General features: G+C 42.8%; 1 protein-coding gene and 1 pseudogene across 1 annotated transcript; both read left to right on the forward strand.

Moving 5' to 3' along the window:
* Window positions 1-6,185: 6,185 nt before the first annotated feature.
* Window positions 6,186-8,840, forward strand: LOC123184381 (GDSL esterase/lipase At5g33370-like). The gene is made up of 4 exons (XM_044596522.1): window positions 6,186-6,521; window positions 6,594-6,721; window positions 6,837-7,079; window positions 7,884-8,840. Exons 1-4 carry the CDS (start codon window positions 6,272-6,274, stop codon window positions 8,370-8,372), a joined length of 1,110 nt encoding a protein of 369 aa, XP_044452457.1. The 5' UTR covers window positions 6,186-6,271; the 3' UTR covers window positions 8,373-8,840.
* Window positions 8,841-9,355: 515 nt separating this feature from the next.
* Window positions 9,356-14,027, forward strand: LOC123191368 (uncharacterized; annotated as a pseudogene).
* Window positions 14,028-18,165: the final 4,138 nt, after the last annotated feature.

Here is an 18,165-nt window from a genome sequence, read left to right on the forward strand (position 1 = left end):
TTTCGAACCACGATCATGATGGCAAACTTTTTCTTCCACGAGCGCGACAGTTTCTTTAGCCGGCACTTGAAGAACTGGATCCTCCTTGTCCACGAGTTCACACATCAACATCATGTCACCTTCATCTCCTAGCTGAGCCATGAGCGCCTTCTCCTTCGGGGGATTCTTACACTCGGACTTGAAGTGTCCGAGCAGATTACAGTTGTGACAACGGATCTTCCTCTTGTCGAACTTTTTCTTTCTTGGCTTCTCCGACTGTTCGTCGGTGTCCTTTGCGGGACGGTACTTTCCGCTGCTACCAGACGCCTTGTCGAAATTGTTCTCCTTGGAAACCATTGCCTCCCACTGAGCACGTGTTAGCATCAGGTACTCATCCTGTTTTGCGTCGCCGTAACTCAGCTTCATCCGCTCATCATGGGCCTTGAAGCGACCAACCAGATCATCCAAAGTGAGAGTCTTGAGATCAACGCATTGTTCGATCGCTGACACAATCGGCATGTAGCGCGGTGGAGCGGCACGTAGGAAACGCCGGACAACGGAGATGTCCTCTAGCTTCTCCCCGAGACCGCGAATCCCGTTTACCATCGTGGCGACCCTTGCTGCAAAGGCATCCACCGTCTCATCTTCTCCCATCCTCAGATTCTCGTAACTTTTCAGCAAAGTTTGCAAGTTCGCCTCGCGCACACGCGAGTGCCCTAGATGCAATGTCTTGAGCGTGTCACATGCTTCCTTCGCTGATTTCTTCGAGATTAGATGTTGCTGCACGTCCACCGGCATCATCGAGCAGATGGCCGTGATAGCCTGGCGATCCTTCCGATACAAGGCACCACCCTTCAGGTACTCGTCACCGCCGGGGTCGACGGCTTCCCAGAGCTCATTGTCCTCGAGCGCCCACTCCATCATGGTCGCCCACACCATGAAGTTCCCACGGTCGAATCGTGGATACTCCGATCTCGCCGGAGCAGCAATTACTTTAGCCGCACCGGAGTACTCCGCCAGCTGCTTGTTCTTCTCGTCGTCCGCCATGATCCTCCGTTACTAGAAGATCAACCTTGCTCTGGTACCAATTGTTGGCCCAAACTGTGCACGCCGAGTACTTTCCGGCGACACGTAAACGACCGACGAAGAACGACGACGAAGAACTTGCCGACAGTCTTGGTTCCTGCCCCAAGTGGCCGAAGCAAAATACACCTACGTATCACGGCTGATCGTAAACGATCTACTAATAGCCACGCACGCACACAACGGCCAGCACGGCCGGAAACACAAACGCACGCACGCGAGACGCCGGCGTATTGCCAAAGGCTCGTATCGAGCCTTGTGTATGCTTTATTGTTTCAACTCAAGGTACAAGTTACAGGTCTGTTTGCACCCATATAAATAGTAGTACCAAGCTAGCTAGCTACGAGAGGAAAAACTACCGGAAGCTAATTCCAATACTACTCGGAGACAAGCTCTAGCACTACACGGATACATGTATGCACACCAACCTGGACACGTACCATTATGGGAGGCTTTTGTCGTGTTTAATTCCAACAGTTTCTATACTCAATGAATTTTCTGAATGGATAGTACATATTTTGTTGACCGGTGATATTTCTTGCTGTGCAGGTATCTAGAGTTACATTCCGGTGGCTGAGATGCATATAGTTGTTGGCTGTAGTTCCGTCCATTTGTCCGCTCGACGCGGAGATTGACCCTCTATGTAGCATGCAACACTCAGCTGGGAAATGCACTTATAGGAACTAATCACTTACTTTGCTGAACTCAGTCTGTTGTCCAGTTTCCGCAGACATTTGTCAGCTGGCAAGAAGGTTGAAGGCACATCGACTTGCTTCGATTAATTGGTACTTAATCTGTCAGTTAATCTTGCTTGCATTTTAGTGTGTGCATACGTTTGATTATCTTCCTTGTATCAAGCATGAAGATTCCAATGCTGGATTTCTGCCTATGTTCCTTTATGTCCCATTTTGTGGGTACTTTTTTGTTGTTGAATTTGTACCTCGGTATTTAGACTCTTAGTTATGTGTTCTGACTATTGAATATATTGATAACCATAAGTAGTCTGACTGGAGTTGGGAAGGAACTCCTGTAAATATTTAGAAGGAGTTGGGTTTTCTAATATTTCTAATTTCAGGTGGTGCGGGCTGGACGACGCTGAAGTAGTCATCTTCGTCGGCCCCGTCACTGCGTACACATACTCCTTCAATTTTTTCCTCCTACTGGTACATATTCTTCCCAAGTTCCCGTCCATTGCTAATTCTGAAATTTTGTTTCCTTAATTCGAATCTGAATTTCTTTTTCCTTGATTGGATATCTAACATTGCATTCTAATTATTTCATGTTGCTGCTTGCATCACTTTTGCAGGTGTTGTGATCTGGAGAAGCTCAAGTAGTCATCTTCGTCCATCACGTCACTGCATACGCATACGCCTCTGATTTTTGGCTCCTGGTACATACTCTTCCCAGGTTCCCCTTGGTGGCTAATTCTGTATTTTTTTTGCTTAATTCAAATCTGAATTAATAATTCAGATTTTTTGTTTCCTTGATTGAAATCTGAATTAAATTTTGCTTCATTGCTATGTAACACTGCCTTCTAATCCGAAAAATTTGACAGATATCACAACACTCATATGCTTATAAAGCACATGTTTCATAATAACTAGATGAACTACTTACATGCTCTCCTTTTTATTGATTAGTTGGTTTAGCCCCTAAACTATCTTATATTATCTAAAAGAAGGCAGGCATAATTAGTTTTCCTGCAATTTTTGTTAGTTCTCTGTATTGTTTTCGTTGATTTTTTATCTATTCTTCTATATCCACTCATACAGTAGCAGTACGTATGTACAATATTTTGGAATGCAGCTCAAAGGAATAGGAACGTTCCCCGCAAAAAAAAGGGAATAGGATTGTGCTCCTCCCAAAAGACAAAAGCAAGAGTAAGTATTGCTTCTCACATCCTATAGAAAATAATCTCACAAATCAATTTTTCCCTTGGAATATTTACGGTTGCAAATATTCATCTTATGCAGCAATGCAGACAATAAAAATCCAGCACCAACAATGAATAGCCGGAGTAAACAAAACAAGCAGACCAAATCATGTCGGCCCTCGAGGAAGGGTTGCAGTGTCGAGGAGCAGCAGGCATGTAAATCTGACTGCAATTCATGTATTTCTCTTCCTATTTTTCTGTTGTTCAACTGTGTTATTTGTGTACTATGACAGATTTGAGTAATTGTCGGTCATGTAGCCAATGTAGGCGCAGCTTCATGAACGTCTGCCAAGGTTCTTAGTGAGGGCTTCCTCTAAGATGCTTTCAGATTTTTGATTATCTAGCATATATATGCAGTGAAGATGTCTCCTTTTTGGTACCGCTCTGAATAGGATACATGGTGTTCATGTTCTGTTAGATAATTTTATTCTTGTGTAGTTTGATTTAAAAGATGATAGGTCAGAATGACAGAATGTGATTAGTTTTGCTTTTGCTGCTGCTACACATGATTTTACTTTTGTTTTTTATTGTTTCTTTTTCAGTTTCTTAAGTATAGAACACTACAGTGATTGATTATGCACCTGAAGGATTAATGAAGCTGCTTGGACTGAACTTCTCTTTAAAATACATGGTGCTTGTTTGGGATGATTGGGCAAAAATAGTTGGGAATTGGTTTTTTATTATATGCAAAGCTTCAAGCCTTGGGGTCTTGCTGACATTAGTTGTTTCAAGTTCAGACCTTTTTCACCGCTGACTATAGTCTCTCAAGTTCAGGTCACGGTGGATGGTTTGAGAGGAGGGAGGCAGAGCGGAGACAAACGGCGCATTCCATCATGCATGTTTGTGGATTTGTATCATCCTACTATTGAGTTGCTTTGTTTTACAGTAATAAATAAAAAGATGATCTCTTCTCCTTTCCTTTTCCTTTGCACCTTGGTGCGATTCTTTGTACCACACTCTTGGTTACCCAGGCCTTGCCTGTTTGAAATATATAAGGTAGAGCGATCTCTACCTTTTACTTTTCAAAAAAATAAAAAAATAAAAAGATGAATCAGATTTTCTTTGGTTCGTTAGCAAAATTTTACACATCAAGTATTTGATCTCGGATCTTCTATTTCGGTTTGGTATATGAGCCTTTTGCCCATAGACTAACATGTCCCTTAACCTGTCTGCTTGGTGATACTTTTCTGTATCAGCAAGTAGTTACGGATTGAACAACCAGTTACTGATTACGCCTTATCTCAACGCATACTAACTTTCTATGAGTACCTGGTTTGCTGCAGCCCTTTGCGCCATTGGCGCAACGGGTCATCTAGTTTTGTAGAAAGATGCTGCATTGCAGCATGTTCTTCATAGTGAATCCCATGCTGTGGGACATTATGCTTGCACAAAATATGAGCACGGCTAAATTGCTTTTTTATGTTCATTTTGTAGAAAGATGTTGCGTTGCAGCATGTTCTTCATAGTGAATCCCATGTTGTGGGACATTATGCTTTCACAAAACATCAATTTTCTCCCGTTGCAAAGCACGGGCATATGTGCTAGTCATACATACAAAAGTAGAAGTATTCCAGCTTTTTTGCGCAACCTAGTTAAAACCATCTCTCTCCTGCCAACATGTCTGAAATCTCAAGATATCACTAAGAGGGGAGCTATCCCAGTGCCAAGGAGTAGTTGCACATGATCAGACAGCTCGTGCTAGCAGCATGAGCTCATGGGACCAAATAACATGGCCCAAAGCTGCCCTGTCCGAACCACCAGTCACTCCCATTTTCTTCTTCTCTTTTCATATAGAAATGGACCCACCATACGTCCATGTTAAGAATCGATCCATCAGACTGCTTCCAAAGCCAGGCTCTACTTGCGTGTTTGCCGCCGGCGAGAAGCATCGACCGGCCGAGCCAGGCTGTACACGTGCGAGATCGCCGGAGAATAGTAACCGGCGGTCCCGGCCAGTGCCAACAGCAGACAGGCACACGCGCGATGCGATCGAGTACAGCAACTCCAGCCATGGCTTACGTTGGACGTTGTGCGTGTATGCATGCATGCTTGCCAGCAGATAGCACGTAGCGGTCAAAATAATCGTCCCTGAGGCCGGCGGCTTCAGCCTTCAGCGCACGATAACTCGGTGGAACCATGTCTGGTTGCATTTCTTTGTCGTCACCACTTGTCAGGTCCTGGCATGTTTGAATGATTGATCCCATTCATATAAGTAGTATGATGCATATATAGGTGGATGGGTCCGTCCGTACCTAGCACACGACAACAAGCCCACCACACTGGTGTTTTTAGAAATTTACTGGTATCATATCAGTCTGAGTGAACTTTGTAAGTATTTTTTTTTTTAGAAATTTACTGGTAAACCCTCCTTCTATAAAGCTAAGGTACGCCTTTGGCGTACCCACACACAAAAAAAAAGAAATTTACTGGTAAAGGAAAAGAAAGACAAATATATGCATTCAAATGGGCTTGCTTTTTTTCTTTTCGGGCTGGGATTCATGAGGGCTTTCAAACAAGATCCTTTTGAATACATTTTGATAAATTTTGAAAAAAATGTTAAGTTTCAACACTTGAAACTTAGTACAAGTGGTAAATAAAATCACGAGTTTGGTACCTGCGATCAACAAAAAAATCGCCTAAAGTTCCAACTCTGAAACTTGATACTGATGACTGAGAAAATCATATTTTTCAGATGCAAAATTGTAAGTTCCTACTATTTAATCTTAAAACTTACTGTGCACTCGTGCGCGATCCAACTATATACTTCAAGAATCGCGATGCAATTGAGTGGCTGGGCGGGGCTTGGCAGGTGTTTGCCCTTGTGAATCTTCGATATAGAACTGAGTAGATGATCTCCACTGACATATTTATCTCAACATCCAACTATATCATCACAGCATGTGTGCAGGCGGAAAGGTCTATCTCAGCATGTAAAAATGTTTTCATTATAGTATACGATTTTATGTTCATTACTTATTATTTTATAATTATGCAATGGCCCTATATATTTAGGACTGAGTAGATGATCTCCTTACCAGAACGCTTTTCCTGGTTCAGAAGAATAAGATACTCACCCGCAAAAAAAAAAAGAGTAAGATACTGAAATTGTCTAGTAAATTTGATGCGAACATTCTGCTGGGCTCCTCTATATATGTACACAGGCCTCTTTAGCTTGAAGGCAGCCAGACCGGTCTCGTGCATTGCCCACTACATGTCGTGGGGGTGAATCAAGGGATCGATGCAAGATTTGCCTCGACCGATCAGTTCACGGTGACGATGGCCAACAGTAGTTCACCGGGCTGCGTTCTCCTGGCGGCGACAATGGCGCTGGGCGTAGTCCTTCTGGCGTCGCCGGCGGAGTCCGCACGCGCCTTCTTCGTGTTCGGTGACTCCCTGGTGGACAACGGCAACAACAACTACCTGATGAGCACGGCGCGCGCCGACTCGCCGCCGTACGGGATTGACTACCCCACGCACCAGGCCACCGGCCGCTTCTCCAACGGCCTCAACATCCCGGACATCATCAGTACGTACTACGTGACGACCACTGCCATTGATTAGCTAGTGCATGGCGCAATTAATGTAGATGTCGTCTCAGGTGAGCATCTGGGCGCGGAGCCCACGCTGCCGTACTTATCCCCGGAGCTCCACGGCGAGAAGCTGCTCGTGGGCGCCAACTTCGCGTCGGCGGGCGTCGGCATCCTCAACGACACGGGCATCCAATTTGTACGCGCGACACGAATTCATCTCTAGTTCTGTCAAATTTACAAGTTTGTGCAAAAAAGAGTACTAATATCTCAATCAACCATACTGGTAAACCATGGGATCTACTCGTACACAGATTGAGATGGTGAGGATGAGCAGGCAGCTGCAGTACTTCCATGAGTACCAGGGGAAGCTGCGCGCGGTGGTGGGCGCGTCCCAGGCGACGCAGATCGTGAGCAGGGCGCTGGTGCTCATCACCCTCGGCGGCAACGACTTCGTCAACAACTACTTCTTCATGCCCTTCTCCCTCCGCTCGCTCCAGTTCTCTCTTCCCAACTACGTCCGCTATCTCATCTCTGAGTACAAGAAAATCCTCGTGGTAACACCATTTGTACTTTCTGTCTGTATTTCGTTCGTTTCTTTTCCGGAAACGCTAAAAATCAAACGTTATATTTTTAGCCATGGCAAATCTGACGTTTTTTATGGCAATTTATGTTGACGGATGATTGCAAATTTAATTTGCAAGCACTGCAATTTTTTAGCCAAAAGATAAACTGAGACGGATTTGTCATGCTCGCCGACTAAACTTTGCCATCCTGGAAGAACATAATTTATCATAAAAAAAATCGATTTGCTATGGTCAAAAATCTTAATTTGTAGTGGAGTCCATTTTACTCCGCATATAAGACTTATATATGCAAAATACAAAGGTGAGCATGGTTTCACGCGCACCCACGTGAATAGTAAGTTCAAAAAATATACTAGGAAAATTGAAAAAATTTCTAAAATTTTGGGTTAATAAACTTGTCAACCATTCTACTCCAATGTGAAAATAAATACAATTGAGACCTTACTATTCATTAAATAGCGTTTCTTAATATAGCTTCGATTTTTCCATTTTTGTCCAGAATAATAATGATGTGTTTTCTTTGTGAAACTTCATACATGGATATATCGGTTGAATAAGTATGCTACAAAAAATATTTAGATTTTATTGATTTTTTCTAGTATTTTTTTCGAATTTATTATTCTTAAGGAGTGAGCGAAAACCATGTTCACCAAATACACGTTCTTTATATACGGAGTAAAAAGAAACGAAGTACTAACAAGGTTCCCCTAAAAAAAGGTATTAACAAGGTTGACAAGCACCAGCTAACATGTACATACGCTGGAATGTATGCAGAGGCTGTATGATATGGGCGCACGACGTGTGCTGGTGACGGGGACAGGCCCGCTAGGTTGCGCGCCGGCGCAGCTCGCCCGGAGCCGCGGCGGGGAGTGCGACGCCGGCCTGATGCGCGCCGCGGAGCTGTTCAACCCGCAGCTGTCCCGGGCCCTGCAGGAGCTCAACGCGCGCTACGGCAGCGGAACTTTCATCGCCGCCAACACCTTCCGCATCCACTTCGACTTCATCAGCGACCCGGCAGCGTACGGGTTCCAGACGGCCACGGAGGCATGCTGCGGGCAGGGGCCGCACAACGGGATCGGGTTGTGCACCGCGCTATCCAACGTCTGCACCGACAGGGACCAGTACGTGTTCTGGGACGCCTACCACCCAACTGAGCGCGCCAACCGGATCATCGTCAGCCAGTTCATGACCGGCTCGCTCGACTACATCAGCCCGCTTAACCTCGGCACTGCCCTCCACATAGACGCCGCCCTAATGGATTGATATACTCCACATAATACTAGTATGATGCCAAAGCTAGGAAGCAGTACACTTACTGCCTAGCTAGATATATATAAAATGGTTGTTTATGTTTAATGCGATCATTGAAAACCAATGAAAAAAATAGCGTGCTACAGCAAAATAGTGCCGATCTCAAAATATGCTAGTATTAGCGTGCTATATCGCGCTATAACGTGCTATTAGCGAGACGTTGTACACGGATATACATAGCGAGGCAATTCTCAATATGCTATAGCGTGCTATTAGCGACGCTATAGTGCGCTATTTTTTTCAGTGTTGAAAACTTGAACATTGGAGAGATTGCTTTGCCATGTCGACATTTTAACTGGGCTAATAAACGTAAGGTTCCCACTTATGAAAAATTTGATCGTATATTGACGAGCTTTGAGTGGGAGCAGAAGTCCCATCTGGTGATTGTTCGAGCCCTCCACATAAGTACTTTTGACAATACTTCTCTTGTTTTGGACTCCGTGCGGCAGCTCATTTCTGTAACAAGGGTGCTTTCTCTTTCGAAACATCTTTGGTTTAAAAGGGAAGGGTTGCAACATTTGGTATCTCAAATGGTCCAAGGAAACGAGAGGTTCACCTAATATTGAGAATTGGTAGTTCATTATTCCTCATCTCAAGCAGTTTCTTTAGGGTTGGACGAAGAATCTGAGTGCCGCTTTACATATCAAGGACGAATCATCACCCCTCTGCATAGCCAACTTAGGGCATTTCTAACTGTTCCCCCTAAAAGACCATAAGAGAATAAAGTTTCTGGTTTACTCCCTTAAGGCGCACCTAGCCGATCCCTTATCCGGCTTAGTGGAGTAGATTTTTTACTCCTCCATATTTCCCCAAAAAAATTCCTAAATTAATGTCATCCCGCCACGGCGGAGTAAAACTGGCGCCTCTCCCTCTCGCCCCTCCCGCGCCGCACTGTCTCGCGCCGACGCAGCCGCCACACCCCGCCGCCACCGCCGATGACTGCCGGGCTGGCCGGAATGGATAGCCCGGCCCCTTCCCTCACCCCGCCGGCCACCGGCACCGACTTTTCATCGTCGGAAACCACCAACGCGTCGTCGCTGCCGAAGAAGAGTTTGGGTGTGAAGAAGACCCACTGCGTCCAAACTCCTCCCCCAATCGCTTGAATGGTCTCCAGGGTGGCCACCGACTCTCCGGCAATGGCGCACAACCCGCTCGCCACAACTAACAGAGGCAGCCGCGAAGAAGATGTACCAGGCCTAAACGGCGCATCCTCCTAGGCCGATGCATCGTGTTGCAACTCCGACAGCCCCTACGCCGACTGCTCCGGCTTGAGCGGCGGCTGCAGCCGACAACAAGAATCGCAGCCGCCAAGTGCTCGATGAAATGCCAACAAGGCAATAATAAAAACCTTGCGTCGTGTCTCTATGCGATATTGTTGGTGACCGGTAATGATTGTTGATAGTGTTTTCTTTGATATTGTAGTGTGGAAATGAACACGTCTGAATTCTTCACATCGTTGGAGTCCTCAGCTGCCATTGGTCTTGATGAGCTCAACTACGACTCATTTTGGGATCATTCGACCACCTAAGACATGGAGGAGGGGGTGGCCGTGAGGAGGTCGAAGAGGTGTTGGCCAAGGAGGACGAGGTTGCGGAGGTGACCGAAGCAATAGCACAAAGGTCCCAAGGTGCCACACCCAAAATTACAACCAAAAGGAGGACATTGCACTTTGTGATGCTTGGTGCGCCATCTCCATGGATGCAACGATCGGAACGGATCAAACCAAGACCATGTTTTGGGAGAGGATTACCGACCGCTACAACAACTCCGTGGACGTGCGTTCAAGCCGTACCCAAGGTTCTCTTGGGCATCGTTGGATCTTCATTCATGACCAATGCAGCCGATGGTCCAGTTGCATCGACCAAGTGAATCATGATCCACCGAGTGGTGTGCAAGTGGCGGAGTATGGCCCCTACATCCAAGAGCTATTCAAGCATCAGAACACCAAGTTCAGCCACAAGCCCTTCAATTTGCATCATTTTTACAAAGAACTATGCAAGAACGAGAACTGGATCCAAAGAATTGTGTAGACCACTACAAAGAGGTCAAGGTTGAGCATTTCCGTTGAGGAGGACGATGAGGTTGATGAAGATGCCAATAATAGACCAGAAGGAAACACGATTGCAAAAGAAAAAAGAAGACAAGTGCATTCGCTGGCACTTACAAGGAAGAACTTGTGGCAATGATGGAGACCAAGAAGATGTTGGCGGACTTACGCAAAGAGGAGAAGATGATGAGGTGGAATGAGCTCAAGGCATTGGAGGATGATAAATGGAAGGCCAAGTCGGTGTACGAAGAGGGAAAGTTGAAGGCGGAGGGGCATAGGCTTGCACTGGATGAGGAGAGGATACATGATGCCAAGAAGGCTGAAATGGGCTATCATGTTCATGAATCGAAACACAATGGAAGAAAGCACAAGAAAGTATTGGGAGCTCACTCATGGAGAGATCTTAGAAGCCTCTCTTCGGAATGTTGGTGGTGGCTGAGGGGTGGTGTTGATGGTGGTGGCCGAGGAGGTGGTGTCGATGGTGGTGGCCGAGGAGGTGGTGTTGATGGTGGTGGCCGAGGGGGTGGTGGAGGCGATGGTGTTGGTAGTGGCGGTGACCAAGAGGATGGCGGTGTTGATGTTGGTGGTGTTGGTCGTGAGGATGTCGGTGTGCATGGCGGTGGTCGTGGTGGCTGAGAGGATGGTGAAGTTGATTTCTTTGCCTACGACATCATTTGAGTGGTGGTGGCCGAGGAGGTAGTGGTGCATGCCAAACGTTTGCTCGATCTACAACATATACATGATATGTTTGTGGTGATTTTTAATCAAACATTGTATTTGACGTGATGTCTTTTGGGTGAACTTGACATGTTTTACTTTGAAAAATGGGATGATGAAACATTATGTTATGATGGTTATGCTATGCATATTTTAATTTGAATGTTTTTTAAGATATGTATTAAGTAGTGTTTGAAGATGGTACGGCTAGGACACAAAATTGAGACAATTTTATTTTTACTCCCCTAACTTCTAGGGGATCGGCTCGGTGCGGCCACTGTTATGGAGTAAAATTTTACTCCACTAACTTTACGCCGCCGTTTACTCCCTTAAGTTCCAGGGGATCGGTTAGAGTTGCCCTTATGTGGGAGGAAGAGTTGAAACGGTCTCAATATGTTGGAGTTTAATTTGTCTGGGAAGGAGACAGTAATACTTGGTTTTTCGCTTGACTGCTACTGCAAAGCGTGCTAAAAAGAAGATTTATCAACTCAAACAAGATTAAGGTAATATTGTTGGTCAGGATATAGTTAAGGAATATATTATCAATTATTATAAGTGTTTGCTTGGGCATCCTGTCACCAATTTTGTCATGATGGACGAGGAGATTACTGATCATATAGCCCAACTCTCTCTCAAGGAAAATTCTATTTTGGTAGCACCTTTCTCAGAGAAGTAGACTTTTTACTCCATTTGTCAATTCAAAAGGAATAAAGCCTAGGGACTAGATGGTTCCCTGCATAGTTCGAAGTGTTGGGGGATTAGAATCAAATGTAACCTTCTACCCATTTTGAGGAACTTTTTCAATATGATGATCTATCGTTGTTTTGGCACAATTTTGGGATAATCACATAGCTTCCTAAGAAAGAAGCGCCAATTCGAATCGAGCAGTTCGGGACTATTGTTTTGCTACATGTCAGTACTAAAATATTCATGAAAGTGGGTACTAATGGGCTTCCCACTATTTCCCATTCTGTGGTATGCCCTTTGCAATATTCTTTCATGCATGGACGAAACATGTTGGACGGGGTGGTCGTTCTACATGAAACTGTCCATGAGCTTCACGAAAAGAGACTTGATGGAGTTTGTCTTTAAATTCGATTTTGAAAAGGTGTATGATAAGTTAAAACTTTTCTTTTCTTTAGTAAGCTCAGCGTAGAATGGGTTTTTTTCCACGGAATGGCGCCATTAGGTTTAATCTTTTGTTCGAGGTGGGAGCATTGGTGTCAAGGTAAGTGGTAATATTGGTCATTATTTCTTGACCATAAAAGGTTTTCGGCAGGGTGATCCTGTGTTTCCCATCCATTTTAACATCATCACCGATAAGTTGGCAATCTTTATATTTATATGAATGGCTAAGGACGATGGTCAGATCGGGGGTCATCCCGCACCTAGTGCATGGACGTGTGTCTATTCTTCAATATGCCGACAATACGGTTATTTTTATCGAGAATGGTTTCAAAAGGAGGTCAATATGAAATTGATTTTTTTTTGTCTTTTTAGCATCTTTCCCATAACAAAATAAACATCCATGAGAGTGATTGTTTTTGCTTTGGTAGACCCACAAAAATAGAAACACCAATATAGGTAGATCTTCGGGTGTAAGGTGGGCACGCTCCTGTTCACCAATCTTGGAATACCCATTCATCATCGTAAGCTCGCCAACAAAGAACAGAAAAGCATTGAGGACTGTTTTGAGAAAAAAAATTGAGTTATTAGTAGGGTAAACTCATGTCATATGGGGCACAATTAACTCTTGTCAACTTGGGTCTCACATCTTTGTCCATGTTTATGATGTTTTTTTGAAATACGCAAATGGGTATTGAAACTACTAGATTTTTATCGGTTTAGATTCTTCTGCAATGTGATGGGCATAAACGGAAGAATAGACTTGATAAATGAGATATCTTGTATGGCCCTAAGGATCAGGGTGGGTTGAGTATCAAAAATTTAGAAATTAAAAATAAGTGAGTGCTTCGTAAATGGTATTGAACTTACAAAACAAGGAGATATCTCACAAGAGCTCCTTCATAATAAACTATACTCCAAAACCATATCTCAAGTAGATTCCAAACCAATGGATTCTCCTTTTTTGAAGTTTGTCATAAAGGTCAAGTATTCTTCTTTATGAGAGGTTCATTCGAAGTTGGTGATGGCAAATCCACGAGTTTCTAGGAAGATTCCTAGCTTGGTAATAATCCTCTCATAGTCCAGTACCTTCCACTTTACAATATAGTACAACAAATGTGCTACTATTAAATATGTACTTGGATCAACACCTCTAAATATCCAATTTAGGAGGGCCCTGATTGCTGATGAATGGAAGGCATGCCTCCGTTTAGTTTGCTGGTTGATGGTGGTCAACTTATCTCATGTGCCTGATGTTTTTACATGGAGAGTAAATACCAACTGAGTGTTACTATCAAGTGTATGTATAGGGATATTATCAATACGGGGCTAGTGTTTCATAGAAACAATGTTTGGAAAATCATAGTTTCTTTAAAGATTAAAAAATATGTGGTTTGTTCAAAGGGAGGTGATCCTCAACAAAGAAACTGGAATGGATGAAAAAATGTTGTTTTTTATTATCAAATGAATCTATTAAACATCCTTTTATTTTCTGCCCTTTTCGCAGCTTTGATTTGGCGTATAGTTCATGCTGTGTATAACTTGTCACCCCCAACTAGTGTCCCAAATTAGTTTGGAAATTGATTTGTTGGTATCATAGAAAAGCTTAAGAGTCATATCCGTGTAGGGGACTGTGCCTTACTTTGGCCGATTTTAAATTGCTCAAATGACTACGTCTTTAATAGATCGTTCTGTTACTTTTTGCAGGTTACCTTTAGGGCTAGATTATATTTGTGTATGTGGTCATCACTGGGACCCTACACAGCACATGGTTTTTGAGTGCAACCGTCTGGAGATGGTTGCACGTGCGTTATTCAACCGGTTTGGCTAGCACATCACTAATAGATTATGACTTTAAGTTATGTAATCTTTTTTAACAACTACTGTGGTCATTCTTCTCTTTATTTTTTGTATTCTCACTTCTAGTTGGTACGTGAACTACTAGAGCTAACCTATTTTTTCAGGAACACATGTGTTGCAACCAGGACCCAAGTGCAAAGAACTAGTTATTTACAATGCATGAAGAAATACTAGAGGACTAGTTCACCACACTCATAGTATCTTTGTGGGCAATCTGGAGTTCACGATGTAAGGCAATCCATGAAGACATTTTCCAGAGCCCTTATGCAACACATAGTTTCATCACATTGTATATGAGGGAGAATGAGTCTCTTCATAGGTCTACCATGTCGCTGGTAGTGCACAGATGTCCTAGACCAACTAGGTGGATCCCACGACCTGATGGACATATGAAAATCAACGTTGATGCTGCAGTGACAAGAGCGGGAGACCATGTTGCGGTGGCAGCATTATGTCGAGACTAGTATGGTCTATTCCATGGTTCTTCAGCGGTAGTGTAAATTTACATTGTCGACCAAACGACGCTGGAAGCTTTGGCAGTCGGGGAGGCCCTAGCGTTGGCTGATGATCTATACCTCCGGAGGACAACAGTGGCATCATATTGTAAGGTGGGGGGGGGGAGGGGGGAGGACGCAATCAAGAATGGGAGTGCACCTACTTATGGTGTTGTTAGTCATGAGTTTCAGACCTCGAATGTTGAGGTCGATCGTCTTGCAAAGAATGCTTTAGCACTAGGGAATGGTTTTCATGTCTGGCTTGGAATCCCTAGGGAGCTTTACTTCATCCCTGTAATGGTGACAGTCCAGTAATGAAAGTATATTTTGCCTAAAATAACAAATGGAGTTTGCCCCATCACATATTACGAGTCCATTGCCACACGTTTTTTCAACTCGTCTTGTGTATTTGACTCATATACTAGTCATCAACCCATGCAACTGCATGGGCTAGCATAAAAGAACTTAAAATGCATACTTATTAGAACATGTGAAAGTAGTCCTTGGTGATGTATAGGGGAAAATTAAAAATATCCCTTTAGTAATTTCCTAAATCTTAAATACACTCTAAGAAAGATGCAACCTGTAGCAACAATAAATAAACTGAAAATAACTGAGAACATATTATGGGCAACACAAATGAGAAGAACAAATTTTCGCAAAAAGAAAAGAGAAGAACAAAGTTTAAGTCAACTACATATTGGAACATTGTTTTGCATGATATTGTTAGAAACGAAACAAATATTGTTTGAGGATGATTATTTCCATGAAGAAACATACTTTGTTGTAACCTTTGGTTAAACATATAATGGCATAACGTAAGCAACTCGCAAACCATGAAACTCGCCTCTACTAATAATGGGTAATCTGAGAGTACTCCTATTATTGGTTGTGAGTTTTCAGGGTAACAAATCAGTTAAAAATATAGATTAATTCAAAATATTTTAATGATATTCGATATTGTTGTAGAAGGTGCTATTAAATAAATAACAAATATAATTTCGGTATATTCTAAACCACAATGGATTTGAAGCTATATTTGTGTTAAGTCATTTATTTAGTTTGTTTTTGGCAATAGAAAGTGGAATTCAAAGAAACTATTAAGAATTTTGAGAACAATTGATTGTTACATACCAAAGGGAAGTTGAGAAAGACCTGCAGGAACATAAATATATTACTATGCCAACTTATGAGACAACATTTTTTTTCTATATCTCAGTTTTCCTGTAAGTTTAGCATATTACATGGGGGTCACATATTGGATGTAAAGGACCAAACATTCAGCTAGCAAAGTCAAAAGTCCATATGTTTCAAATATGCAATTAACATTTGAATCTAGGGCTTTGACCTATACTTTTTGAACCCTTTTTTCCTCAAGTAGATATGATAATCTTAATATGAAAAGATAGAGCAAGTGATTGTCTTCATTAATAATCTTTAAGAAAAAAATACTAAATGCATTACATATAGGGAATAACTAAATCAGTACAGGCATATTTTGATGCCAAGCCTCATGCGAATTTTGTTATTGTTTTTGTTTCACCTATCAATTTTAATGGCTTCACAGGAGGTCAACTTACACTCTCTATTGAAAAAATATGACATAGGAGAATTGAACATTACGTGGTTGGGAAGTAGCAGGGAAGTAGAGAGGTGTGTATGCACACGGCTTGCTTGTATTATAAACCTGCCGTATGTGCTTTATAACCGAATTATCCCAATTAGATTAAAAAAACTGCATGAATAGCATTCAAACCAAACTATGGCTTTATCTCCATATATACTTTGAAGGATAGAAATATCGTACCTGGATGTATGAGATATACCATTGGGACACTGAGTCAAGCATGCACATGTACTCCAAAATCAAGGAACCAAAGGTCCGGAGTAGATATAGAGAGATAACTAACACGTTCGATCCAGTGGCTCCTAGGCCCAACAAATTTCTTACAAATTGAAGAAGAAAATTGTAGCTAACCAATAAGTAAAAAAGGAGAAAATTAGCACATGGTAATTAACAAATCTATTCACTCTAGTGGTCCAGCCTCTTCTGACAAATTGAAGAAGAAAACCGTAGCTAATCATCAAGGTAAACAAAAGAGGTAAATTAGCACATACTCCCTCGGTCTAGGAGGAAAACCGTAGTAATTAACAAATGCATTCACTCCAGCGGTCCAGCCTCACTTTGCAGTTATTATAGATTGGCATATTTCCTATCATCAATGATTATAGTAACATCATCACCCATCACCTACTCTTTCTCCATAGTCGATCATGTGCTATACAAAGTCCACAGACTCCACACACCCAAGTAATTTTTTGAATAGCGTAATGCTCAAGGAACGCAATGGATTGATGCTCCTACCATATAGAATTGAAACAGCACATGGTGGAATCGAACATCAAGAAATAAGGGCTGCAGGACATGCTGCTGTTGGAACCCAATTAGAGGATGAGCACGGTGCACTATAGAGGCCATGCATGGCGGATTGGCTGGACATGAAACTTCTGCCTCCAGGATGACATCTAAAGTCGAACTTGAAGGAAATATGCCCTATAGGCAATAACAAAGTTATTATTCATTTCCTTATGTCATGATAAATGTTTATTATTCATGCTAGAATTGTATTAACCGGAAACATAATACATGTGTGAATACATAGACAAACATAGTGTCACTAGCATGCCTCTACTTGACTAGCTTGTTGATCGAAGATGGTTAAGTTTCCTAGCCATGGACATGAGTTGTCATTTGATTAACGGGATCACATCATTAGGAGAATGATGTGATTGACTTGACCCATCCTGTTAGCTTAGCACTTGATCGTTTAGTATGTTGCTATTGCTTTCTTCATGACTTATACATGTTCCTATGACTATGAGATTATGCAACTCCCGTTTACCGGAGGAACACTTTGAGTGCTACCAAACGTCACAACATAACTGGGTGATTATAAAGGTGCTCTACAGGTGTCTCCAAAGGTACTTGTTGGGTTGGCGTATTTCGAGATTAGGATTTGTTACTCCGATTGTCGGAGAGGTATCTCTGGGCCCACTCGGTAATGCACATCACTATAAGCCTTGCAAGCATTGTAACTAATGAGTTAGTTGCGGGATGATGTATTACATAACGAGTAAAGAGACTTGCCGGTAACGAGGTTGAACTAGGTATTAAGATACCGACGATCGAATCTCGGGCAAGTAACATACCGATGACAAAGGGAACAACGTATGTTGTTATGAGGTTTGACTGATAAAGATCTTCGTAGAATATGTAGGAGCCAATATGGGCATCTAGGTTCCACTATTGGTTATTGACCAGAGAGGTGTCTCGGTCATGTCTACATTGTTCTCAAACCCGTAGGGTCCGCACGCTTAAATGTTCGTTGATGATATAGTATTATATGAGTTATGTATGTTGGTGACCGAATGTTGTTCGGGGTCCCGGATGTGATCACGGACATGACGACACTAGTAGAAAAGGGGGCAACGGTCCAGGCCG

The sequence above is a fragment of the Triticum aestivum genome, chromosome 2A, assembly GCF_018294505.1.
Source record: "Triticum aestivum cultivar Chinese Spring chromosome 2A, IWGSC CS RefSeq v2.1, whole genome shotgun sequence".
In the NCBI taxonomy this organism is placed as follows: domain Eukaryota; kingdom Viridiplantae; phylum Streptophyta; class Magnoliopsida; order Poales; family Poaceae; genus Triticum; species Triticum aestivum.